Source organism: Mesoplodon densirostris, chromosome 6 (genome assembly GCF_025265405.1).
Source record: "Mesoplodon densirostris isolate mMesDen1 chromosome 6, mMesDen1 primary haplotype, whole genome shotgun sequence".
NCBI lineage: Eukaryota > Metazoa > Chordata > Mammalia > Artiodactyla > Ziphiidae > Mesoplodon > Mesoplodon densirostris.
Window position 1 is genome coordinate 22,393,711 of NC_082666.1, and position 26,666 is coordinate 22,420,376.

At 38.6% G+C, this 26,666-nt stretch overlaps 1 protein-coding gene across 8 annotated transcripts in view; it reads right to left on the reverse strand.

Moving 5' to 3' along the window:
* Positions 1–26,666, reverse strand: part of RNF38 (ring finger protein 38) — a 134,757-nt gene that overhangs the window by 30,162 nt on the left and 77,929 nt on the right. For 5 of the 8 annotated variants that reach the window (XM_060101413.1, XM_060101417.1, XM_060101409.1 and 2 more), the window contains 2 exons: positions 8,514–8,707; positions 1,184–1,397 (listed from right to left, as the gene is read on the reverse strand). In XM_060101413.1, the coding sequence (XP_059957396.1) occupies positions 1,184–1,397; positions 8,514–8,620 (321 nt within the window). In that variant the 5' untranslated portion in view covers positions 8,621–8,707. Of the gene's footprint in view, positions 1–1,183; positions 1,398–8,513; positions 8,708–21,162; positions 21,313–26,666 lie in introns of those variants that run through there. The other 3 variants (XM_060101410.1, XM_060101411.1, XM_060101416.1) reach the window with 3 other exon arrangements.

A 26,666-nucleotide genomic window follows, 5' to 3' on the forward strand; every position in this document is an offset into this window, starting at 1 on the left:
GGCCTGTCCCACTGACTATGGTATGAAGATTTTTCCTTTACAACCTTGCCTCAAATATTTCAGTGTCATTTAAAAAAATCTTTTAAAAAAACTTATGATTTACAGTTTTATCAGATTATGACCACAAAAAATATGGTCTGGAAAAACTTTTCTTTTTAAAACTTATTATTATGTGATTAACTTTTTTAAAGTGTTTCATGAACATAAAGGGAAAGAACATGGCTGAAGGAAGAAGGATGTCTGAGCAAAATCATATTTTCTTTCAACTGTCAGTATATGGTACTTTCATTGTTTTCCAGCATCCAGTGCAGTATATTAAAAAAAAAAAAAAAAATCAAACGCTAGTCTGATTTGATTTCCTTTCCTTTGTAATTTCTGCTGTCTATAAACTTGGAAGATTTTTCCCCCTTATCCTTAAAATCCAGAAACTTTATAAGAATATGTCTAGATTTGTCTTTTTTAAAATAGTATTTATTTTGGCTGCGCTGAGTCTTAGTTCTGGCATGCAGGATCTTTTAGTTGCGGCATGCATGCGGGATCTAGTTCCCCGACCAGGGATTGAACCCGGCCCCCTGCACTGGGAGCATGGAGTCTTACCCACTGGACCACCAGGGAAGTCCCTAGATTTGTGTCTTTTTTGACCTCAGAAAATCATACAATTTTGGTCTCAGGCTCTAAGGACTGGCAAACCCTCTTCTCAGCTAGTCCCTCAGTTCCTGGAAGGAACAAAGGGAAAGGAAGCTCTGTACCTGTCATCTCCATGGAGACCTAGAGAAACTTGTAATCAAAGATGCCCCTAACTGTCTTGCCTACTGAATTACTCCAAAAGAAACCGGAAGGGAGAGGGAAACAGGAATATAGACTCAAACCACCAGCTGTCTGATATCCGCTATAAATCCTGTATTGGTCATTTTAAACCAACTATTACAATGAAGTCATTCTGAGCTTTCACAACCTTGATCCTAATTTTTTAAAGTTCAACTTCCTTCTAAGGAAGCTGTGTAGAATTTAAATTTTAATTCGCAATGAAGAATGATGAACTTACCTAAAATAGCTTCATTTTGGATAAAATTGTTTCCTTTTAGGTAAAATTAAAAGAAATCTACAACAAAAAAACAACCAACCTCAATAAACTGCTACCAACTTTCAGCACCTGTATTTCCTGGGCATTCTGTTACTATACCTGATCATGTATGTCAACCATTACTGCATTCTGCTGGGGTGGATGAGCAGCAGGGTGTAATAGACGGGGAGATACATTCGGAGGGTGGAAGGCTCGAGGTTCCTCTATTGCTTGCTGCTGTGCATAAGGGAGATGGTGATAATTTTCATCTTGACTAATGGAATTATGTCGAGACAGACGATCCCTTCTTCCTCTCTGGCGCCTGACAGGAGGACTGTAATATAGCAAAAATGTCAAAAAGGTTGTTATAATGTTTACTGTTGTGATCCATCAGGATTCTGTATTGTCTCTCGTTGTAATCCATTAGTAGTATATGCTAAGGTAGGCTTGAGTATTAAAGAATTGCTGTGGTTCATCATCAGCTCTGAACACTTACAAATTTAAATAGAATGTATATGTTTTTTAAAACATAACAGAAGTAAACAAAAATGATATTGCTCTGAGATTATTTAGAAATCAATAGCCAATCACTGTCATTTTGGGGGAGGGGCTTTAATTGTACAAAATTGATCCTTTTATAGGCAAATATAGTCAAATATAAGCAATTTCATATGGTTTAACCTATTATTTTGCCTCCTTTATTTTATAAACATTTTAGAACAAATTTTAATTTGCGTATGTACCTTGGCCATAAACCACATATGCCTAATGGGCATTTTATGTTTGTCTATCAGGCTAAGACACATAGAAAAGACATAGTTCCTATATGCCCAAAATGACAATTTTAAAAAATGAGAGTAGAAAATACATGAGATAACTAAATAACATTTAATTTGTTGACAATTGCAAATAATAGAGTAATTGGGTAAATGCTGAGAATGGAAATGATGGCAAAATAGCGTCAGCATAAATGTTCCAGTAATATACAGAATTTTTAGATAGAATCTGGTTACTGAAGGAAACCACTTTTACTCCCCATGTACTTGTCATGGACATAGCTTAACACAAATAACAAGTTATCATGAGTAGACTTCCATCTTCCACTTCCCTATAATTCCACAATTCAGCTCCACTGCTTTTTACAATGCCTCAGCACACATAACAATTCGAAAAAGCAGCAGGCCTCATTAAAAATGTACTCTACATTAGGCAAAAGAGGCCAAACAGCCCCCTTCAAGACACAGCTGCACACAGTCACCTCAGCAGCAGTTACTGAGGACAGGTCACCTTTCCCTTAATTGTTGCACTCTGCACCTCTAAATCTGTTTCTTCTCACTCTCAACTGCCCAGTCTTAAAAAGAATAAGGGACACTCCTTTGCAACATCAACTCCTCTACAGTGCTCTTAAAACTAACCCCCAGGTTCTTGCTCCATTCATTGCTTCCTCTATCTTTATTTTCAGCATAACTCTTTTTTGCATTTCTGCTTCAAAACTGACATACTGTATTTCACTGATTTTCAGATGCCATCCACCTTCGAACTCACTTTAATGTTTTGAGATAATTTTAGTGTAATTTTTGTGTACCCCTCACCTAGCTTTCCTTCATGTTAATATCTTCCATTAGAATAGAAAAATTATCAAAATTAAGAAATAAGCCTTGGTATCATACTGTTAACTAAACAACAGAATGTATTCAGACTTTACCCAGTTTTTCTACCAATATCCCCTCACAGTCTAAAAATCCAGTGCAGGATCCCATTATCGCATATAGTGGTCATGTTTCTTTAGTCTTCTCCAATCCATGACAGTTCCTCAGTCTTTCACGACCTTGATACCTCTGAAGACATATTTACTCTGCAGAATATCCTTTAACTCAGATTTGTCTGATGGTTTCACATGATCTGCATGACGTTATGCATTACTGGAAAGGATATCACAGAGGTGATAGGCCCTTTTCAGTGCATTGTATCCAGGGGCACATGACATCACATGCATCACTCATGCCTATGTATCTACCACCAATCACTTGGCTAAATTGGTTTCTGCCAAGACCCTCTACTACAAAATCACCATTCTTCCCTTTGTAATTACCAAATATTTGGGAGGGAGATACTTTGAGACCATGCAAATATTCTGCTTCTGCCAAAAGTTTTGCCAATAGCTTTAGCATGCATGAATGGACCTTCAGCTATCACTATTATTGATATTCTAATGGTGATTTTCTACTCCCCTCATTTCTTCCACATGTATTAATTGGAATTCCATAAGGAAGAACTGTTCCCTCTCTCCCATTTGTTTATTCACTTATTTATGAGTATGGATATTTATTTTATTCTTTAGGTTACAATCCACACTATTGTTTTATTTTGTTGTTAAAATTGTTTCAACTTTGTCCAATGGGAGCACTTTCAGTTTAGCTCCTGTGCCCTTTTACTATTCTTCCTTACTTTATGGACAATATGCTCTAGGCTTATCTTGTATTTTCCCTATACCAACTCTGGAATTAACCAGTTCTCCAGAGCCCTGGTTCCTTTGATTGTGGAATGGTATTTAGAACGTAAGTGCGCTGACTGCTACACTATTTCTAGTCTCTCTAAGAGAAAAAAACAAGAAAATTTATCTATGTATACTAGTTCATGTATATGTACATATCTTTATACCTGTAAAAATATTTTAAAGGACTGTTTAATGTATCACTAAAAAGAGGAGGAAAGCTGCCAATTAGATTATACTATACCATCAAATTAGAGACATTATGATGTGAAAAAATGTGTACCTTACACTCAAAATAGAAAATATATGCCCCAATCACTCACCTCCCGAAAAAACACTCAGCCTGTCCACAAACTTTAAGGGTCCCTTTTAATATTGTTTTATTCTGTTGTTGCTTCTTGCTCTCACTTCCCTACTCAAACATAATTTCAATAACTCAAACTTAACACAAATTAAGACCCAAGCTCTCATGCTGATATGTTAAGTTCCTTGACAATTCTGGTCCTTGTCTTTACTGAATTGTCTCTCATTAAATCTGTTATGTATGCCTTTGTAGTAGAACATTTAGAAAGCAGAATTATTGGAAAATCTAGAAACAATAAACAGTGATAAGATGGACAAATATTTCTTTCAGTTGACTTTTATATCTATGATAGGTACTACTTTGTCACTTTTAGATGTATCACTTGTGAACAGCACAAAGCTGTTCCCTCCTGGCCTCACTGACCTGCCTGTTGTTGGATGGTGTTTTCTATATATGTTGTTTATCTGTTTCATTGTGTGGAAGCTATATATTCCAGTTCTATTCTTCTAGTGACTACACTTAAATTTTTAAACACATAATTCCATTTTTCTGAAAACATCTAGATTGCACATTTTTACTTCTCTCTGCTCTGTCCCCATTTTACATTCAGATCTTTCCTGAATTTTTTTCTCTTTTTTTGAACAGACCTTTATTCAGACTTAGCAGTATGTCTTTTTTGTTTCCTTTCCTAATCAAATGGTATTAAATCCTACTTCTTGCATTTATTCTTCCACTTCCTAGAGTACAGTATTTAACAATTCTTTCAAGAAGGTTCTCTTTTTCTTTTTCTTTTTTTTTTTTTGCGGTATGCGGGCCTCTCACGGCTGTGGCCTCTCCTGTTGCAGAGCACAGGCTCCGGATGTGCAGGCTCAGCGGCCATGGCTCACGGGCCCAGCCGCTCCGCGGCATGTGGGATCTTCCCGGACCGGGGCACAAACCCGTGTCCCCTGCATCGGCAGGCAGACTCTCAACCACTGCGCCACCAGGGAAGCCCCTTTTTTCTTTTTTTATTTCTTCTTTTTAAATTGTAGCTGCTGTACAATATTACATAAGTTACAGGTGTACAATACAGTGATTCACAATTTTAAAGGTTATGTTCCACTTATAGTCATTATGAAATATTGGCTATACTCCCCATGTTGTACAATAAATATATCCTTGCAGCTTATTTTACACCTAATAGTTTGTACCTCTTATCCCCTACCCTTGTATTAGCCCTCTCCGTCCTCCTTCCCTCTCCCCACTGGTAACCACTAGTTTGTTCTCTGTATCTGTGAGTCTGCTTCTTTTTCTACATTCAACTAGTTAGCTGTATTTTTTAGGTTCCATATATATAAGTGATGTCATACGGTATGTTTTTCTCTGACTTACTTTACTTGGCATAATGCCCTCCAAGTCCATCCATGTTGCTGCAAATGGCAAAATTTCGGCCTTTTTTATGGCTGAGTAGTATTCCATTGTGTGGAATACACACACACACATCCTTTATCCATTCACCTGTTGATGGACACTTAGGTTGCTTCCATACCTTGGTAATTGTAAATAATGCTGCTATGAACAGTGGGGTGCATATGTTTCTTCATTAGTATTTTTGGTTTTTTTGGATATCTACCCAGGAGTGAAGCTGCTGGATCATATGGTAGTTCTGTTTTTCGTTTTTTTGAGAAATCTTCATACTATTTTCCACAGTGGCTGCACCAATTTACATTCCCACCAACAGTGTATGAGGGTTCTCTTTTTTCCACACCTTTGCTAACATTTGTTTTTTGCATTCTTTTTGATAATAGCTGTTCTGCCAAGTGTGAGGTGATATCTCATTGTGGTTTTGATTTGCATTTCCCTGAGGATTAGCAATGCTGAGCATCTTTCCATGTACCTGTTGGCCATCTGCATTTCCTCTCTGAAAAACTGTCTAGTCAGGTCTTCTGCCCATTTTTTAACTGAGTTTTTTTTTTGACATTGAGTTGTATGAGCTGTTTATGTATGTTCGATATTAACCCCATATCGGTCATATCATTTGCAAACATCTTCTCCCATTCAGTAGGTTGTCTTTTCATTTTGTTGATGAATTTTGTGCTGTGTAAAAGCTTTTAAGTTTAATTAAGTCTGATTTGTTTATTTTTGCTTTAATTTTCTTTGCTTTAGGAGACAGATCCAAAAAATGCTGCTGCAATTTATGTGAAAGAGTTCACCTATGTATTCCTCTAGGAGTTTTATAGTATCTGGTCTTACATTTAGCTGTTTAATCCATTTTGAATTTATTTCTGTATATTGTGTTAGAGAATGTTCTAATTTTATTTTTTTACATGTAGCTGTCCAGTTTTCCCAGCACCACTTACTGAAGAGGCTGTCTTTTCTCCATTGTATATTCTTGCCTCCTTTGCCACAGATTGACCATACTGCGTGGGTTTATTTCTGGGCTTTCCACCCTGTTCCATTGATCTATGTGTCTGTTTTTATGCCGGTAGCATACTGTTTTGACAACTGTAGCTTTGTAGTATATAGTCTGAAGTCAGGGAGCGTGATTCCTTCAGCTCTGTTGTTTTTTCTCAAGATTGTTTTGGCTATTCAGGATATTTTGTGTCTCCATACAAATTTTAAAATTATTTGTTCTAGTTCTGCGAAAAATGCCATTGGTATTTTGATGGAGACTGCACTGGATCTGTAGATTGCCTTGGGAAGTATGGTCCTTTTAACTATATTAATTCTTCCAATTCAAGAACACAGTATATCTTTCCATCTGTTTTTGTCATCTTCAATTTTTTTCATCAGTGCCTTATAGTTTTCCAAGTACAGGTCTTTTAACTCCTTAAGTAGGTTTATTCCTAGGTATTTTATTCTTTTTGATGCAATGGTAAATAAGACTGTTTCCTTAATTTCTCTTTTTGATAGTTTGTCATTCACGTATAGAAATGCAACAGATTTATGTGTATTAATTCTGTATCCTGCAACTCTACCGAATTCATTGATGAGCTCTAGTAGTTTCCTGGTGGCATCTTTAGGATTTTCTATGTATAGTATCACATCATCTGCAAACAGTGACAATTTTACTTCTTCCTTTCCAACTTGGATTCCTTTTCTTTTTCCTGTCTGACTGCTTTGGCTACGACATCCAAAACTATGTTAAGTAAAAGTGGTGAGAGTGGACATCCTTGTCTTATTCCTGATCTTGGAGGGAACACTTTCAGGTTTTCACCGCTGAGTATGATGTCAGCTGTAGGTTTGTCATATAAGGCCTTTATTATGTTGAAGTATGTGCCCTCTATGCCCACTTTCTGGAGAGTTTTTAATCATAAACGGATGCTAAATCTTATCAAAAGCTTTTTCTACATCTATTGAAACAATCATATGGTTTTTATTCTTCAATATGTTAATGTTGTGTATCACACTTGTGGATACTGAAAAATCCTTGCAATCCCAGGATAAATCCCTCTTGATCATGATGTATGATTCAGGGAGGATCTCTTATTGTTCAACATTCTTCATCTCTGAATGTTTATGCATATTCTTAAATTTCACCAAGAAATTTGCTCAACACTCAGCCTTTCTTCAATTTTTAAATATTTATTTATTTATTTATTTATTTATTTATTTATTTATGGATGCGTTGGGTCTTCGTTGCTGCACACAGGCTTTCTCTAGTTGTGGCAAGCGGGGGCTACTCTTCATTGTGGTGCGCGGGCTTCTCATTTCAGTGGCTTCTTTTGTTGTGGAGCACGGTCTCTAGGTGCGCGGGCTTCAGTAGTTGTGGCTCGCAGGCTCTAGAGCGCAGGCTCAGTAGTTGTGGCGCACGGGCTTAGTTGCTCCGCGGCATGTGGGATCTTCCTGGACCAGGGCTCAAACCCGCATCCCCTGCATTGGCAGGCAGATTCTTAACCACTGCGCCACCAGGGAAGTCCCTCTTCAATTCTCGAAAATGATTTTGTACTATTTCTGTCAAAATTGTTCCCTTCTATTGTTTCCGCCTGGAAATATGACTCTAGTTCCTTGGAAGAAGAAGGTATGATCTCGGACAACTACTAAAGAGGAAGCAGCTCAGGAAATGTATTCCCCTGGGAAGGAAAGGCAAGGGGCAAGTCCTATATGGAAGATAGGACTGAAAGCCAAACTAAATTTCAGTCACTCTTCATATCACAGGCTCCACAATTTTAAAGAAACTTAATTAAGCTCCCAGTTGCCTTAGAGGATACAGAAGGAATATCTGGAGAGAGGTTATTCATTTCTAAGAATGCAGTGGATAAGAATGGCGCGAAAAAGAGGTTGCTCATTCCTAAGACCATGGTTCTATATTTCCTTACAGTTGTAAACTATAAAATGCATTTTTCAGTAATATGGATTGAAGCCTAGCCCACAAAAAGTCTTAAACCTTAAGGTGGTTGAATTCACATATAATGGTATGGATTGATTTTAGGTAAACCACTTTAGCCTCTTTCAATTTCTTCTTCTGTCAGTCACAAGCTAAATGAACTCTCATGATGGACTGTAGAAATCTAAACAACTTGTAATGTTGTTTCTCGTGTGTAAGCATACAAGTAAAAAGGTTTTGATGTGTTTATAAAATTCCTACAGAAAAAAATGCTTTCTGATGTTAAAAAAAAACTCACAAATCTACCAATGACCACAAATTTAATAAGTAACTGTAACCAACTAACCTTCTTCTGTTGCGTGCAGGTGTGTTGCATCGTTCCCCTGAGAAGTGATGTTGGCTTGGTCGAACTGAAGGGGGCTGCCTATTTGATGTCATCTCCCATGGTCGCATTGGTGGTGAGGGAGCTGGTGATGCTGATGTATAATCAAAGACTGAATGAGAGAGGCGCTGTCTCTTGGGACTTGGACTATCTTCACTCTGCCAATGCAACAAAATCAATCAACTGAATAAAATCTTTTAAGGACTTGTGCATTACTGTTTACATGCATAGGTGTTTAAGTATGTTTACCACAAAGTGTAAAGGAGGGAAAAAATACACTATCAACCTGAATTAAATACCTTTAAAAGATACGAGGGGTGGGGTGGGAAAGGGAGATGCACCGTAAATAATATCAAATGAAAAGTTAACTCTTTCTTTAAAATATCATAAAATTAACCAGGTAACAACACACAAGGTACACAGTAGGGCAATAAACAATTTCTATGGTACCTGACCATCTCTTTAAAACTCTAATTCAACTGAGAAAACCTACTATGTCCTCCCATCAGTTAATAGTTACTCTTTTAGGCATTAATTCTTAGCTGAGAGATCAATTTAGGAGGGGGTATAATTTAAGTAGGCCCTTGATTTGATTTAAAATTACACTTGCCTGCCTCTTTATTCCTGTTGTTTAAGGCCATTACATTTATTATTTAATAATGTTTATGTGGACAAAGTAAAATTTATTTAAAACATTAAAAAACAGTCAACTGATCTAGTTCTTCAGTTCTTAATTAGAATATCATAGAATATCTTTGGGAAAGACATGGCATTTCAGGTAGATCATGGGAGTGGTAGATAATTAAAAACCCATACCTGTTAATGTTGAAGCACAGTCTCAAGTTTTCAAGGGTTTAGCTATAAAATTGGTATGGATCACTTAATTGAATTCTTAACTCTCCAGGATTCCCCACACAACTCAATTTTTCAATTGAGTCTCTCATCAAAACTGTCAAAATTACAAGTTAACTGAAAGTCTGATGAGGGCTGTGTGTTTTCTAATAGAGCCTCTCCTATCTCCAGTCTGCTCCTGCAAATTCTAATCATTTAGGCATTAGGGAACTTTTGATTGGCACCTGCTGCTAGAACAAAAATGTTAATATTAGCTAAAGAATATATGAGGTTACATACTATGTTAGATTTTAAAATATAAGCATATAAAACAGAACTGATTAAACTGATAGGAATGAAGCAAACTGCTAAATGGTTACTTTTGATTATTCTAAATTATTCAGCAGATGTATTCAAAAAACCATGTCATTTTCCTTCTATACTTAAGAATATTATAATTCACATTTGTTAAAACTAAAATAGAAAATAGGTTTCAGAACCATATACAAATGCTCTTGTAACTTTCCTCACACTAACCTTATTTTCTCCCTATATTTAATGGTGCTATTAAAAGTAGTTTTTTTGTTTTGTTTTTTTTTTTGCGGTACGCGGGGCCTCTCACTGTTGTGGCCTCTCCCGTTGCGGAGCACAGGCTCCGGACATGCAGGCTCAGCGGCCATGGCTCACGGGCCCAGCCGCTCCGCGGCATGTGGGATCCTCCTAGACCGGGGCACGAACCCGTGTCTCCTGCATCGGCAGGCGGACTCTCAACCACTGCGCCACCAGGGAAGCCCAAAAGTAGTTGTTTTTAACCCCTTGATTTTAATAAGAAAATCAATTATGTTCTGATAATCGTAAAACTTAGAAAGTGAAAAATAACCATTAATATTTAGATATTCTGATTAAAACAAAACAACAGAACAAGTAAGACTTGACAAACTCATACATGAACTACACATAAGCATTAGAAATGTGATCTCCACGTGTGGTAAAACAGACTTGATTAACATTGACTTTTTGAGGTACAATATGCTAGCAACCAATCATAATCACTGGCTTTCATATGTATAAACCTGTCCCGCAAAGCTTCATGCAAGCTAAGACATGGAACTCTGAATTCTAAAAATTCACTGCCCAAATGGAGGAGAATGCTAGAGATCCACAAAATAACTAAGTATTGAAAAAACACTTAGGCTATCAACCTTTACGTATTTTCAGTGATGTTCAAGTTGTGGGTTAGCATATTCTTATTTTACAACAGATGCATTACTTTTAAGAGTGGAGATAAGGAAAGATGACTGAGAAAGTTTCCCATCCCTTCTCTTTGTGTTGTGAAAGGTTCTCAGTGTGTAAGAGGAGACAAAGACTAGGAAGTGAAGGGAAATATGTGGAAGTGAGCTCTTCATTAGTATTATGGTAATAAGCCTTACTTTTTCACTCAAAGTAATAGGAAACTACAACTGATATTTAGTGACATAGAATTACTAAAATGTTATTTTACTATATGCAATATGGTTTCATCATATTCCTTATCAATTTTAATACTCTAAGGAACTGCATAAAAAATTCTCAGTTTCCAGAAAAAGAAAGGGGGAGTAACCTACAAAGAAAAAGAATTAGATTAGCATTAGACTTCCCACAGAAAACAAAAGATGCTAAAGTGCTCTGGGGGAAAATAATGTTGAATCTAGAGTTTTATATTCCAATCAAACTATTAGTCTAGTATAAGGGAAAAAACAAAGACCTTGCCAAATGTATTAAGATTCAAAGTTGCTTCTCATACATCCATTCAGAAAATTTTACTTGATTGATTTTTACGTATGCGTGCATGCTCTCTCCTTCACCTGGGGACATATATATAAATACAGGATCCAAGAAATAGAAGCAAGCCAGAAGTGCAATGAAAAGAAATCCCAGGGTGATGGCAGTACAGCAGGTCTGAAAAACAATCATTACAAATTAGAACGAATCAGAGGACTCTGAGAAAAATACCATACACAATGTGGATTCAAAAATAGTATGATTGAGAACTTACAAGTTCTTAATAAAACTTAAGCCCACAGCTCTCTTATCATAAGAAATATAAAAAGGCAATCAGGGACTTCCCTGCTGGTCCAGTGGTAAAGAATCTGCCTTCCAATGCAGGGGATGCGGGTTCAATCCCTGGTCGGGCACCTAAGCCTGCACACCTCAACGAGAGAGCCCGCGTGCCGCAAACTACAGAGCACACGCGCTCTGGAGCCTGCGCGCCACAACTAGAGAGAGAAAACCCGCACACCACAACTAGAGAGAAGCCCGCGTGCCCCAATGAAGAGCCCACACACTGCAACGAAGATCCCGCATGCCTCGATGAGGACCCCGTGTGCCGCAACAAAGACCCAATGCAGCCAAAAAAATAAAGAGAAAAAAAAAAGGCAATCAGAGAGCGGAGGACAAAGATGAAAACAAATCCGTATCATTCTTTCACTTAAAGCATCCTCTGAGTAGGATAGGTAGTCAAAAGATTACAACTCCTCTTCCCTGGGCCAAACATGCTACTTGGTTCTGCAATGACTATACAAGTATTCCTAATACTATGAAGAATGTTTACTGGTTTTCAATTATTATAATCAACATAGGACAAGGCATGAAAGATCATTGTTGTAGTTACAGAACAGAAATAAGTATTGTAAACTTTGATATAAAGTAACTATAACGACTTCTGTGACAAAATCATGGACTAAAAGTGAAAACCCTAACATAAACATCTATAAATAATGGTTTAAATACCAAAAAAAAATTTTTTTTAAGGTATTGCTGGATTCAGAGAAAAAGAGAAATTTCCAAGGACCAGAAACAAAGAGGAAAACTGAAAACCAGGTTTGTTTTTTGATATTCACAGGAGGGACAGAAGATAAGGTCTTATCACTGAGACCCCTGCATAAGGCCAAAATTTCCAAAGTACTATATGCTTTCAATAAAAGGGAAGACTAGAAGAAGTCAGCCATTGGCACAGTGTCTACTCTGTATATACTGAGAACTGGAGGAGGGATCACATCCCTGAGAACTCAAACCACAGGTTAGCTCCTCACACCAAGGCTGGGGTTCAAATTTTTCACTACCCATGCTGTCTGTGAACCTCTAAACTTAGAAATTAATATAAAAACTGAACTAGAATTATGCTACCACAACGACTCTTGACAGAAGTAAATGCAAAGCAGAATCTGGAGGGATACTCCCATTACCTAGGCCAGTGGTTCTCAAACTTTTGCATGCATCAGAAACACCAGATCGTTGGGTCCACTCCCCAGTCTCTGATTCAGACAGTTTGAATTGGGATCCAAGAATTTTGCATTTCTAACATGATCCCGTATGATGCTTGGTATTGCTCGTCTGGGACTACACTCTGAGAACCACTGAACTAAGAAAGAGATAAGGGACTCTCTTAAGAAAAGTCCCTAAGGATAAATTCACCATTACAGAAAAATCTACGTTTTGAAATCTCAGGGGTGAGCAGTTCCCTCCTGTCCCTGCTGACTCTGTGCCAGTAGGCTGATTTTAGAAAGTACCAGATGTTGACAACTTAAACCTGTAAGATGTTGAGTGTAGTCGTGTACTAGTACTGTCTCTACTGGTACAGAATACTGTAGAGATATTACAGTACAGAATACGGATGCAGATTCAGGGAGCAAGGGAGCAAGAGAGGGAAGAAGGAAGGGAGGAAGGACAGAAGAAAATTAGCCAGCTAGCTTTTATACTCAGTAGTCAACATCTGATAAAATCAGTACAGGATTACACTTCTGTAACACCAAAACTTTATAACCAAAACATCATTATTAGAAGTGAAAACAACCCATAAGAAAGTATTCCACAGTTTCGAAAAAAGCAAATCAGAAATGATTAAATGCTAAATACCATGGGAGAAAAAAAAATACAAACACACGTGCATATGTATAAACACACACACATAAAATATAAATTATATATATATATATATATATGTCAATCAGGAAGTCTTGAAGATAATGCAAACTTTCCCCAAAGCATAAACAGGTTCCAAGTTCTAGATTAAAAATGGTGATTGAAAAGTGCCTCTGATTTCAGCAAACACTAGTGAGCCCCAAGGACTTCTCAAAGGAGCAAGGGGGCAACTAGAGTCGGGGAGGTAAAATCTCCAATAACCTGGTCCGCTCTCCCCACATTGTTCAGGACTATCATTCATCTCAGATGTACAAATAAATAAGCATAGCATGATTTATGAGTTCCCAATCCTCTTTTAAACTTCCAGACTCTACTTGCCTTATTCTATCTGACAAAAGATGAAGTTTCTCATTCCACAACCATTAAATTTAAATGGCCCGGGAGAGGAAATACTTACTGAATTCCATTCATTTAAAATAAGAGACATGAAAGCACTTAGAAAACTGAAACACTCTACATAAAGCAACTTGCTAATAAAGAATAACCACCAAGACAGATCCCTTTTTGTAAATAGTAAGCAAGTAATTAATAACTTGACATTTGAATCACACAATATAATTTACAAAATGATCTCTACACATTCTTTCATTTAATTTTCCACAAACGAAAATCTTTGTTTAAACTATATTCAAATTTATGTAAAATATGTTTCTATTAGTGAAGATGTACAAAAGACAATTCAGTGAATATACTGCCTTTGAACTACACAACATATATATAACCCTGTTTCATATACTTCACAAAGGACTTTAATTTTCTAATGTACAGCTTTGATTCCTCAGCTCAAAAGATTTCAGAACAAAATCCAACCTCATAACCACTCAAACAGTACATCCTCCTGGAATGTTATTTTACTTGTAGGTACGGAAGGGAAAAGAGACTTCAAATATTCTGTTTTCAAAAGTTACCAGAGGGGGCTTCCCTGGTGGCGCAGTGGTTGAGAGTCCGCCTGCCGATGCAGGGGACACGGGTTCGTGCGCCAGTCCGGGAAGATCCCACATGCCGCGGAGTGGCTGGGCCCGTGAGCCATGGCCGCTGAGCCTGCGCGCCCGGAGCCTGTGCTCCGCAACGGGAGAGGCCACAACAGTGAGAGGCCCACATACCGCAAAAAAAAAAAAAAAAAAAAAAAAGTTACCAGAGCATGCATTAAAAAAAAAAAAATCAGAACTTTGCTTTTTGACATGGTCCAAGTTTGTGTTTTTTCATAAAAGGCCAAAGAACAGATCAATTTTATGTGCAGTGAGTGCTTGCAAAGGGAATGTAGTGGTATAACGTATTGCAATTCCATCATAATGAAGAGGATAAAATACCGTGGGAAAACATTATGTTTCTATATTCATTGGCCATAACTGCTAACCCAGCAGTGGCTTCCTGAGTTCAGGGAGGCCTGTTTGGCTAATTTCTGAATAATGTATTAACAACCTTAAGTCCTAAATTTTTCTTAGAACATCACTGATTCACAAAAACTGATGTACCTTGATGCTATAATTGTACTGTTTTCAAATGCTATATTTAGTTCCACAGAAGCTATAAACAAGGATCAATGAAATAATCTGAAGCATAAACATGAAACCAACAAAAACAGAAAAGCTGTTAAGAACAACCTGAAATCAAGGGATCCCTCCACATGGAGTCGTTCTGCAGACAACTGAAGCTCAGACTAGACATGTTAATTCAGGACTTTTTGGTATACTACAGATAGATGGTACGTCAACGAAGTTACAGGCATTGACAAAAATTGCTCAAAATAGTTTATACAATGAAAAGGAGGCCCAATACTGAACCCTGAGAAGCTCCAACATTTGATGTTGAATACCTGATGAGAGGAGAGTCGAGTGTGATGGTGAAAACCAGTGTAATGGAGTTTCAAGGGTTCAACTAAGAGGTCATGCAGAATGAGGGCTGCAAAACATCCACCGTATTTTAACAACATGGAACTCACTGACTTGAACCTATTTCTTTACAATATGATTTAGTATCATTATGGTGTATTTCCCTTTATGACAATTTTTGGAGAAGTTTTTGTTCCTGTCTTTCCTTTGATGATCTTATGAATTTAAGGATAACTCTAGAACTTCTCTGGTGGCGCAGTGGTTAAGAATCTGCCTGCCAATGCAGGGGACACGGGTTTGAGCCCTGGTCCAGGAAGATCCTACTTGCCATGGAGCAACTAAGCCCGTGTGCCACAACTACTGAGCCTGTGCTCTAGAGCCTGTGAGCCACAACTACTGAGCCCGTGCTCCACAACAAGAGAAGCCACCACAGTGAGAAGCCCGCACACCAGAACGAAGAGTAGCCCCCGCTCACCACGACTAGAGAAAGCCTGCGTGCGCACAGCAATGAAGACCCAACGCAGCCAAAAGTAAATTAATTAATTAATTAATGGGGGGGAAAGGATAACTCCGTAAAGCTCTAAAATAAAATATTTCTTATATTTTTGGCTAAAATTTTTATTAAGTCTATAAATTTGCTGGAGAAGAGATATTTTTACAGTAGTCTTTCAGAAATCTATTTCTTTATATGTATAAATCAACAAATTTCAATCACCTAACTTTAGTAAATTTACAAAATAAAGTTATCAAATAGCTGTATTAAGACACATGAGTGCATGCACACACACATACACACACAGCCCTGAAGAGAAAAGGGAACCCTCCTACACTGTTGGTGGGAATGTAAGTTGGTACAGCCACTATGGAAAACAGTATGGAGGTTCCTCAGAAAACTAAAAACAGAATTACCATACAATCCAGCAATCCCACTCCTGAGCATATATCCAGACAAAACTCTAATTCAAAAAGATACATGCAGGCTTCCCTGATGGCGCAGTGGTTGAGAGTCCGCCTGCCAATGCAGGGAACACGGGTTCATGCTCCGGTCCGGGAAGATCCCACATGCCGCAGAGCGGCTGGGCCCGTGAGCCATGGCCGCTGAGCCCGCGCGTCCAGAGCCTGTGCTCCGCAATGGGAGAGGCCACAACAGTGAGAGGCCCGCGTACCGCAAAAAAAAAAAAAAAAAAAAAAAAAAAAAAAAAAAAAAGTACATGCACCCTTACATTCATAGCAGCACTGTACACAATAGCCAAGACATGGAAACAACCTAAATGTCCATCAATAGAAGAATGGATAACGAATATGTGAGGAGTGTGTGTGTATACACACACACAAATGGAATACTACCCAGCCATAAAAAAGAACGAAATAATGCCATTTGCAGCAATATGGATGGAACTAGAGATTATCATGCTAAGTGAAGTCAGAAAGAGAAAGACAAATACCATATGATATCACTAAAGTATGGTACCAATGAACCTATCTACAAAACAGAAACTGACTCACAGACACAGAGAACAGACTTGTGGTTGCCAAGGGGGAGAGGGGTGGAGTGGGAGGTTGGGGTTAGCTTTTCTATATAGAATGGATAAACAACAAGGTCCTACCATATAGCACAGAAAACTACATTCAATATCCTATGATAAACCATAATGGAAAATATTTTTTTAAAAAAGAATGTATATGTATGTTAAACACACACACACCTGAAATCAAGGGTTGTGCCACACCTGAAATTCAAGTTCCCCACAATGTACATGACTTCTTAATGAAAGCATACAATCTTCAATCACAATCACTGAATTGGTTGGTAGCACGAAACTGCTAATTTTAAAATTATAGGGGTCTGACAGCAAACAGACATGAGGGAATTCTGGGGGGTGCTGAAACTATCATATATCTTGATTGTAATGGTCCCACAGCTGTATGTGTTTGTCAAAACTCACAGACCTGTACACGGAAAAAGGTGAATTTTACTGTATGTTAATTATACCTTAATTTTAATTTTAAAAAATTACAGGAGGCACTTTGATTTAACTTTAAATATAGGCTTATTTTTATAGAGACACAAATGTGCATCTACTTAAACCTCTCTTGTAGGGGAAAAAAAAAAGAGCATGAAATACACAAAGCCATCTTTTTTTTTTTTTTTTTTTTTTTTTTTTTTTTTTTTTGCGGTATGTGGGCCTCTCACTGTTGTGGCCTCTCCGGTGGTGAAGCACAGGCTCCGGACGCGCAGGCTCAGCGGCCATGGCTCACGGGCCGAGCCGCCCTGCGGCATGTGGGATCTTCCCGGACCAGGGCATGAACCTGCGCCCCCTGCATCGGCAGGTGGACTCTCAACCACTGCACCACCAGGGAAGCCCAAAGCCATAATTTTTAAAGGAACATTAAAGTACCAACTAAATGTACACCAGGAAACATACAAGAATACTCATGGCAGCACTGTTTCTAATAATAATAATAGAAAACTGGAGACTACCCAAATGTCCATCAAAAAGAGAAGGGATAAACTATAGTACAGTACCTTCATATAAATGCAACGCTAAAAGCAGGAAAATGAATCTACAGGACACAGCCACATGCATCAATATGGATAAATCTCAAAATGATAAAAATACACCAAGTATGATACCATTTACATTAAGTTCAGAAACTAAATAGTATAGTATTGAGGTATACTATATGTAGTAAAAACCACACAGAAAAGCAAAGATACTGAACACAAAATTCAACAGAGGTTTACCCAAGGCACAGGTTTGGGACAGCACCTGAATATAATATGGAAGCTTCAAAAACATTGGCAATAGTTGATTTCTTAAGCTAGATGGTGGGTTTTTAAAACTTATACATATGTCTTCTTTATATTTTATAACTTGCATATATGAAATATTTCATAATTTTTAAAATTAAAAAACATGCAAAATTTGAAAGATTTTGACTAGAAAAACAAGCAAGTAAAAAGCAGCAAAGTGCAAAAGTCTTAAATAAACAAGGACAGTGACACAAACTTGGTAAGTAGTGGAGATGAATGACAAAAAATCAAAAACAGGATGCGGGGCTTCCCTGGTGGCGCAGTGGTTGGGAGTCCGCCTGCTGATGCAGGGGACACGGGTTCGTGCCCCGGTCCGGGAGGATCCCGCATGCCGCAGAGCGGCTGGGCCTACGCGTCAGGAGCCTGTACTCCATGGCGGGAGGGGCCGCGACGGTGAGAGGCCCGCGTACCACAAAAAAACCAAAACCAAAAACAAAAAACAACAGGATGAGCTTTTTGTTCAAAGAAGACTAGTGATTAAAAACAAGGATCCAGGAGAGTATCAACACTTTCCTTCACCTCTATGACCATCCTACCTACTAGCCACATACCCAATCCCATGCTTGGAGCAGGAAAAAGCAGTAATTTCTTTACCCTTAGAGAAGGGTACAGGGAAAATGATATCCTCATAAAAGAGACTAGTTTTAGCTACAATATGGAAGTGGAGAGCGTGCTTTAAGAAAAAAATGGAAGAGGTAGGTGAGTCTGTTTAGAGTGGATGGAGTCAAGGGGGAAGGAAAAGCAGAAAGAGTTGGGAGGAAAGCAACTTGGAGGAAAGCCAAGAGTAAACAATGCATTAAGGGAATAACTTTCTGAGGATACGACGTGGCTGCACAGGTTCTTGTTTTTACATGGCAACTAAGTTTTATAAGGATGAGAACCATACCTGGAACTAAGAAATCACACGCAATCATGGTATCAGAATTGGTTGAAGGTATCTGACAACATCTCGAAGGGGATGTGAGAAGGATTTACTTTGCTTCATGTGGAACAGTGGTAGGGTATTAAGCGGGCAAAGAAAATCTCCAGTCTCTCTTGGGAGCAAAGTACATTGAGGGCCTTATTCTAAAGTTAGAGAAAAGTAAGATTTAAGTTAAATTAGGACTATAAATAAAAACTTTACAGTAATACCTTTCACCTTTCTGCAACATCCAAATGGAACTGGGTCTAACTTTTTGGTTTTATTTTCAAAACATGGGTTTAATTCTTTTTTTGAAAACTAATTAATTTATATATTTATGGTTGCTTGGGTCTTCATTGCTGCACGAAGGCTTTCTCTAGTTGCGGCGAGAGGGGGCTACTCTTTGTTGCGGCGCGCGGGCTTCTCATTGTGGTGGCTTCTCTTGTTGCAGAGCAGGGCCTCTAGGCCCGCGGGCTTCAGTAGTTGTGGCGCACAGGCTTAGCTGCTCTGTGGCATGTAGGAATGGATCAGGGCTTGAACCCATGTCCTCTGCATTGGCAGGCAGATTCTTTTTTTTTTTTTTTTTTTTTTGCGGTACGCGGGCCTCTCACTGCTGCGGCCTCTCCCATTGCAGAGCACAGGCTCTGGACGCGCAGGTCCAGCGGCCATGGCTCACGGGCCCAGCTGCTCCGCGGCACGCGGGATCCTCCCAGACCAGGGCATGAACCCGTGTCCCCTGCATCGGCAGGCGGACTCTCAACCACTGCGCCACCAGGGAAGCCCTGGCAGGCAGACTCTTAACCACTGTGCCACCAGGGAAGTCCCAAAACATGGGTTTAATCTATTGCATTTGGCAGCTACTCTTTGAGTTTAAAGTTAATACTGAGTTAATGCTTAAAGACTCAAAGGAGGTATGGAAAACACAGAAAGTGTCAAATAACTGTTTATTAGTGGCAGTAGCAAAGGTACAAAGTCAATTTCTTCCTTAGCTATATTGGTCTATTGTTAAAGATCAAGCTCTTGCAAGCTAATGCTGTATCCAAAATGGCAGTCAATATGCCATTCAATTCAATACAGATGATGCCTCTTAACATACACTGAACTGTGTTTACAGAATTATCTATTAACATCCAAAGCTGGTATGATATAGTAGACAAGAAATAGCAAAAGTTGGATTTGAATTTCTGCTCTGCCAATAACTAGATATGTAATTGGGCATCTCAGCGAGATTCTCTGAGCCTATTTCTTCATCTAGAAAAGCATCCAGGACTGATTTATTATGACGGTTAAAAACAAAAGGAGACAATACACACAAAGCAGAGAACCTGGCACAAATATTAACAAAGAAAGCAGATTAAAGGGCCCTAGATCACATAAACACCTACCCTCAGAAATCCTACACCTCCAATTTAATGTGTCACAAGCATTTCTCTTTCAGAACTAGTCCCAAGTCCCAACCTGTCACTCCCACACAAACAGAAAATGAGCTAGCACTATCCAAAAGTCCTAGCTTTGATTAGCAACTCTCACTACGTCAGGTTTATATACACATGTACAATTACATGACTTGGCCCACAACCCTAGTATACAAAAGCAATTCTGTAACTTAGTTTCCTTTGTGGTAATAACAAATTCCATTACTAAAACTTGCTTCTCTAGGAATAATGGACTGTAAATGTAGTAGCCAATGATTTATGTGAGCACATCCTAGTATTCTTGTTAATAACCTAATGACAGTTTAAATCCATTCATACCTTAATCTGTTTTCATTTTGTATGTAACCAAATTTTTAAACACATTTTACCCACAGGTATAAAAAGTCACAGAAGGCAAGTAACCATGTTTTCTCTTTGAAATATGTATTACTATCAAACTCTGGATGTTAAGCAAATAAGTAGTGATGACTTTAAAAAATACCTTACATGCTTCCATTTTTCCTTCCCTATATAATTTCACATATTCTGTAATATCTTCTACCTTCCTACAGAACTAGACCTATTAGGACAAGTGATTAAGAACAAAAGATCAAAAAACAAGAATATTAAGTGGTCAAATAGTAACAGCAGCTCAAGACAAGACAAACATTCTTCAGAAAAGCTGGCTGAAAAAGTTATGTTAAAGACGCCCTCTAAGAAGAATACTTATTCCCACATATAACAGAAAATAAGAAGTAAGAAGATTCTGAGAATTTTGTCTCAAGCCTTCCTAGAAACAACCTAGAATGTATTTTGTGGCTTTCAGCCCTATGAAGGGAAAGGGTAAATATATAAGAACCTGGAAGAAAGCTTTGAAGTGAGCATCCTCTTGAACGGTAGTGTTCTGATCACTTGGGAGGAGAGGGAACAGGCTCTGAAGTCTCACCCTTTCACAAATCACCTTGTTAGGATGGCCAGGTAGAGGTGCTGAATTGGCCCCGGGAGATATCTGAGAAAAAGAGGGAGAAGAAAAGGATAGTTCATGGCTAGCTGCACCAATGTGGAGAATCATGCCTATGAAGGACAGTCTGGATTTTCTAGGTATCTGATGATTTTGTTAGCAGAGGCTTAAAAGAAATAAAAAATTAATCTTAAACATCAAAACAAATATAAGGATGACAAAGGTTGCCTCTGGCAATGGATCTCTCTTATAAAAACTTTCTTTAAAGGCAAAATAGCACTGCTCAAGAACGCAAAGTCCTTCCTATGTTTCCCATATAATATCTATTGATATCTTTTCTGTTGGCATTAATTCTGAAACCCTAAATGACAGATAAGACTTCATGTCAAGAAAACCTGAAGTAAAAATCACTTAAGTACAGAAAGATTAGTGTCTACCTGGCGATGATTAATTTTTCATTCTCTTTTTAAGCTAACATTCCAAATGATCATGCAAGGGAAGAGAGATTTCAGAACATCTATGGCAAAATTTCTATAGTGATCCCAAGTATAGAAAACAAGATTTTCATTGTGGAGATCTCAGCTCTATTCAACACAAACCTAGCAACCTTCCTAATGAATAAAGGACAAGATCATAAGCCTCAAAGTAAATGACTGCATGTTTTAAATGCTCACTAGATTGTGAGTTAATCCCCTTAAACTCATATGTAAGTATACTTAATCTGTAGCTTTTTTTTTTTTTTTTGCGGTACATGGGCCTCTCACTGTTGTGGCCTCTCCCGTTGCGGAGCACAGGCTCTGGACGCGCAGGCTCAGCGGCCATGGCTCACAGGCCTAACCGCTCTGCGGCATGTGGGATCTTCCCGGACCGGGGCACGAACCCGTGTCCCCTGCATCGACAGGCGGACTCTCAACCACTGCACCACCAGGGAAGCCCAATCTGTAGCATTTTTGATCACAGATATCATGAGTATCACCTGTTCCACTGTGCTGTGGCGTGAACTGCCTTTGGGGGTTAAGGTTTATGTACCCGCTTGTTCCTACACTAAAGACCACGTGCTTTAAGGCTGTCTTGTTTTTAGTTTCATTGCTGCACTCATTCCCTTACATGTTAAGTGTCTATTCTGTGACAGGCACTAAAAACAAAAGATAGTCATGATTTCCTACCTTCAAGAAGTATATGCTATAAAAAAGAAACAAAAGCAAATCACTGTATAAAAAAGTATCTTTCGGGCTTCCCTGGTGGCGCAGTGGTTGAGAGTCCACCTGCCAATGCAGGGGACACGGGACCGTGCCCCGGTCCGGGAAGATCCCACATGCCGCAGGGCGGCTGGGCCCGTGAGCCCTGGCCGCTGAGCCTGCGCGTCTGGAGCCTGTGGCTCCTCAACGGGAGAGGCCACAACAGTGAGAGGTCCACGTATTGCAAAAAAAAAAAAAAAAAACAAAGTATCTTTCTGTGATAATGGTCCATACTGGTGCTTTGGAGAGGTAATTAGTAACAGCGTAGTCAAGAAACTACAAAATGTTCAGTGTAACTGGTCAGTTAGGAAGTAGCCAGAGAGGAAGGCAGAGACATCATAAAGTGGCATGCTAATTACATGAATAATCCTGCTATAATAACCTTCTTTAGCCCCTTTATAAATTTTTGTTTCTGGTTTGCTATGAGCCTGGTAAACAGATAAATGACCAGGCCTGTTGCTAACACTAAAATTACTTCCAAAGACCTTCCTATAATTGAAAGCAAAAAACTTGAGGGCAGTAACTTTAGAATTCATTAGTACTGCTCCACAAAATGTTTTGGACATGAACTAAAGCTTTTCTCTGTACTATAAACATGAACGTGCCAACACCCTTTACCACTGTGATGAAGCATGAATGACTGAATCAAGGAATATTTACTCACTGCCTCTTATAAGCAAAGAGTTATGTTAGAAAAGAAAATAAAACATGGATCCCACCCTCAAGGAGCTTATTCTAGTTTTTTTTAAAAAAGACGCAAGCAGCCAACTACAGGATAATGGTTTTTTGGGTTTTTTTTGGTCAGTACACAGGCCTCTCACTGTCGTGGCCTCTTCCGTTGCAGAGCACAGGCTCCGGATGCACAGGCTCAGCGGCCATGGCTCACGGGCCCAGCCGCTCCGCGGCATGTGGGATCCTCCCAGACCGGGGCACGAACCCGTGTCCCCTGCATCGGCAGGCGGACTCTCAACCACTGCGCCACTAGGGAAGCCCCAGGATAATGTTTTAAATGCCATAATACAGGCAAAAATCAGAATAAAGGTAGGAGCCTTGGGTTTATCTGAGGGCAAGAGTAGAAAATATTTCAAAGGAAGAAGTAGTTTCACATTCCTGACTCATTCAATGTAAGGAGTGCTTTTACCACTTTAAAGCAGTTCTCTCCTCTCTCAAAATGGTCTCTGTTCCTTGATGTAGGCTTCATGTTCCCTCTGCAATCTTAAGCTTACACTTTGCACAATAAGTACATTTGAAGAGTGTTTTAACAAGGCTATCTACCTTCAACTATCATACCTAAAGCAGTCTCACAAACTGCTAGTACAAGAGCTGGCTGGGAAAACAGATTTCAGTAATATGTAAGTAAAAAATTGGCAAACCCTGGTCCTTGCAGGGGGAAGCAGTGGGGAGTAGGGGGAGAGAAGGGAAGAGAGAATTCTAAGATGGTCTCCAAGATTCCCACCTCTGGTGTATATCTCCTGTATAATCCATCCCTCCCTGGTGTGTGGGTAGGACTGTAAATATGGTAAATTTCATTCCCATGATTAGGTTGAATTATATGACCTAAATTACACAAACCCTTTCACAGAGGTGAAGGGATTTTCAAATATAATTAAGATTCCAAGTCACTGAATTTTAACTTAATCAAAGGGGAGATCACCTTGGGTAGGCCTGACTTAATGAGAAAAAGCTCTCAAAAGAGAAGTTGAGCCCTTCCTAAAGAGATTCTCCTGCCAACCCTATAGACTAAGCTGCTATGTTCTGAGAAGTCATATCAAGGGGGCCATGTGGTAGAGACCTGAGGGCATCTAGGAACTGAGAATGGTCACCAGTTGACAGCTAGCAAGAAAATGGGGGAACCTCAGCCCTATAATCACAAGAACCACATTACAGCAACAACAGTGAGCTTGGAAGAGGCCATCAAGTCTCGTAATAAAAATCACAGCTCCAGCCAAATAAGACCCTGAACAGAAGACTCTACAGCTAACCCATACCAGGACTTCTATCCATGGAAACTGTGAGATAATAGATTTGTGTTTTAAGCTACCAAATTTGTGGTTATTTGTTACACACAATAGAAAACTAACATAACATACATGTACATAATAAAATAAAAACTGTTGTGCCACACTCAAGGAGTTTCTTCTCCTAAATTCTAGCTGTATTAGTTTAATTATGAAAGATGACTTTTTATCTAAGCAATACAGCAGTTTTTAAAACCTCAATCTGGTAATAGTAAACTTCATGCCAGGAACCAAACTGGGCTTTCTGATCTTTACATACTGCAAGTTAGGGTTAACCAACTTGCTTAAAGCGAAACATCTCATGAACACCAGAGCCATAATTTGAAGCCAAGTCTATCTGGCTCTAAGGTTCAGACTCAACCCACTAAACCACCTTCTAACTGAAGAATTTTAAAAGTAACATTCTTCTTTATAATCTATCTAGTTGGATTAGTAAGGAGCAACTATTCCACAATGCCTATTTAAAGCTATTTTAAGCATTTAAAAATAAGTTTGTTTCCTTGTAACTTGTTTCTGACTTCCACTACTTCCCTAACTCTCCCTCAGTTAAGATTACTGAGGTTATACTACATCTGAAAATCAATAGTTCTATTTTTCCCTAACCTACCAAATGCTGAGCATTACAAAGACATGGTAACTTCAGCCTTCTCTCAGAATGCACCTATATTTAAAAAGTCCTGCCATAAAAACATTCCTGAGATGGGACTGAATCTGCAACTCACTACACTTCTCATTTCTAATGTTTATTTACATATAGCTATATGACTAATTACCCAGCATAACTGTTTTCTGCTTCACAAGACTAGAATTATAGAAAACAGTTTAACCTTTTAAGCAATAACACATAACTATTTTAAGGACATCTTCTGTTTAATGTGGTCTTTCCCTGTCTTGGTAACCATAATATAACCAACAATTTAACCTTTGTGTTACAGTATAGTATTATTGTTACTGTGGCAAATTGTTGTAGTTATTGTGTTAAAAATAACATTGGACTTAGGTCCACATATTGTCCCAGAACTTGCTTCCTCCAAAATCACTTCTGATGACAGCTTCCTTCATTTACATTTTTCTCATATAAGTGAAGTAGAGGATATACAGGTGTATGATCTCTAGGCCAGTATTAAATAATGTACTTTCCACAAAATAAATTGCTCAAAAGGCCAAATGGCCTTCTCCAAAATGGCCACATTACTCTCCAGAAAAAAAATTGTTCACTTTTACAAAAGCTGCATACCATCTGCTCAAAGGCACTCAAATCATAGGCTAACAGACAAAAGGAAAAAACAAAACAAAAAATGATGAGTTAGGTGCTTGGTCAACGTTGACTCCAGCAAGTGCCTTACTCCTCTAGGTCCAAGTCTGGGTACCTAAAAAATGAAGAGTTCGAATCCAAATTATCTAAAAATCCAAATATTCTCACTGCTTCCATGATGGCAAATATTAATCTCCTGGAAAGTAATCAAGGAGATTTCATTAACAACTTAACAGTTCGAATCACTGATCTTTCATCTGACAAATTCTGAGATTATATTCCAAAATATGAGAAAAGCCATAAGCACAAATATGTTCATCACATTACAGCAAAAATTTAAAAGGGAACTAGAAGTAACCTAAATGTTTAACAAATAAGTATTTGTTAAATGAGATTATGGTATGTGTGCTTGGCGGACTATTATGCAGTCATTAAACCATTCAAGAACTGGCACTACTTACGGCGGTGGGGGGGGGGGGCGGGGGCGGGGAAGGATCATTACTGTCCAGCAATGGGACACTCTTTTTTAAAAATAAACTATTATTCCCATTCTTGAGTTAAGGCAAACAACAAACTGGGCCCATGTCTTTCTGGGAACAGAGCAGAACCAGGGCTGGTAAAAATAGCTGAAAGGCTTCACCTTCCTTTCTCACCCCACAGTCCAACAAATTAATGGGAAAGTGGGGAAGGGAGGCACGTGCAACTAAGGAAGTCTCTAACCATTACATATACTGAGCAGGGGAACATAAAGGTTAGGAAAAGTTAAGATTTACACATTTTTTTAATAAATTTTTCGTTCCTTCACTTCTACAATCCAGATTTGCACGCACAAGGATTATTTTTCCCTCAAGGAAGTATGTCTAAAATCATTTTACTTACGCTGGTAACCTG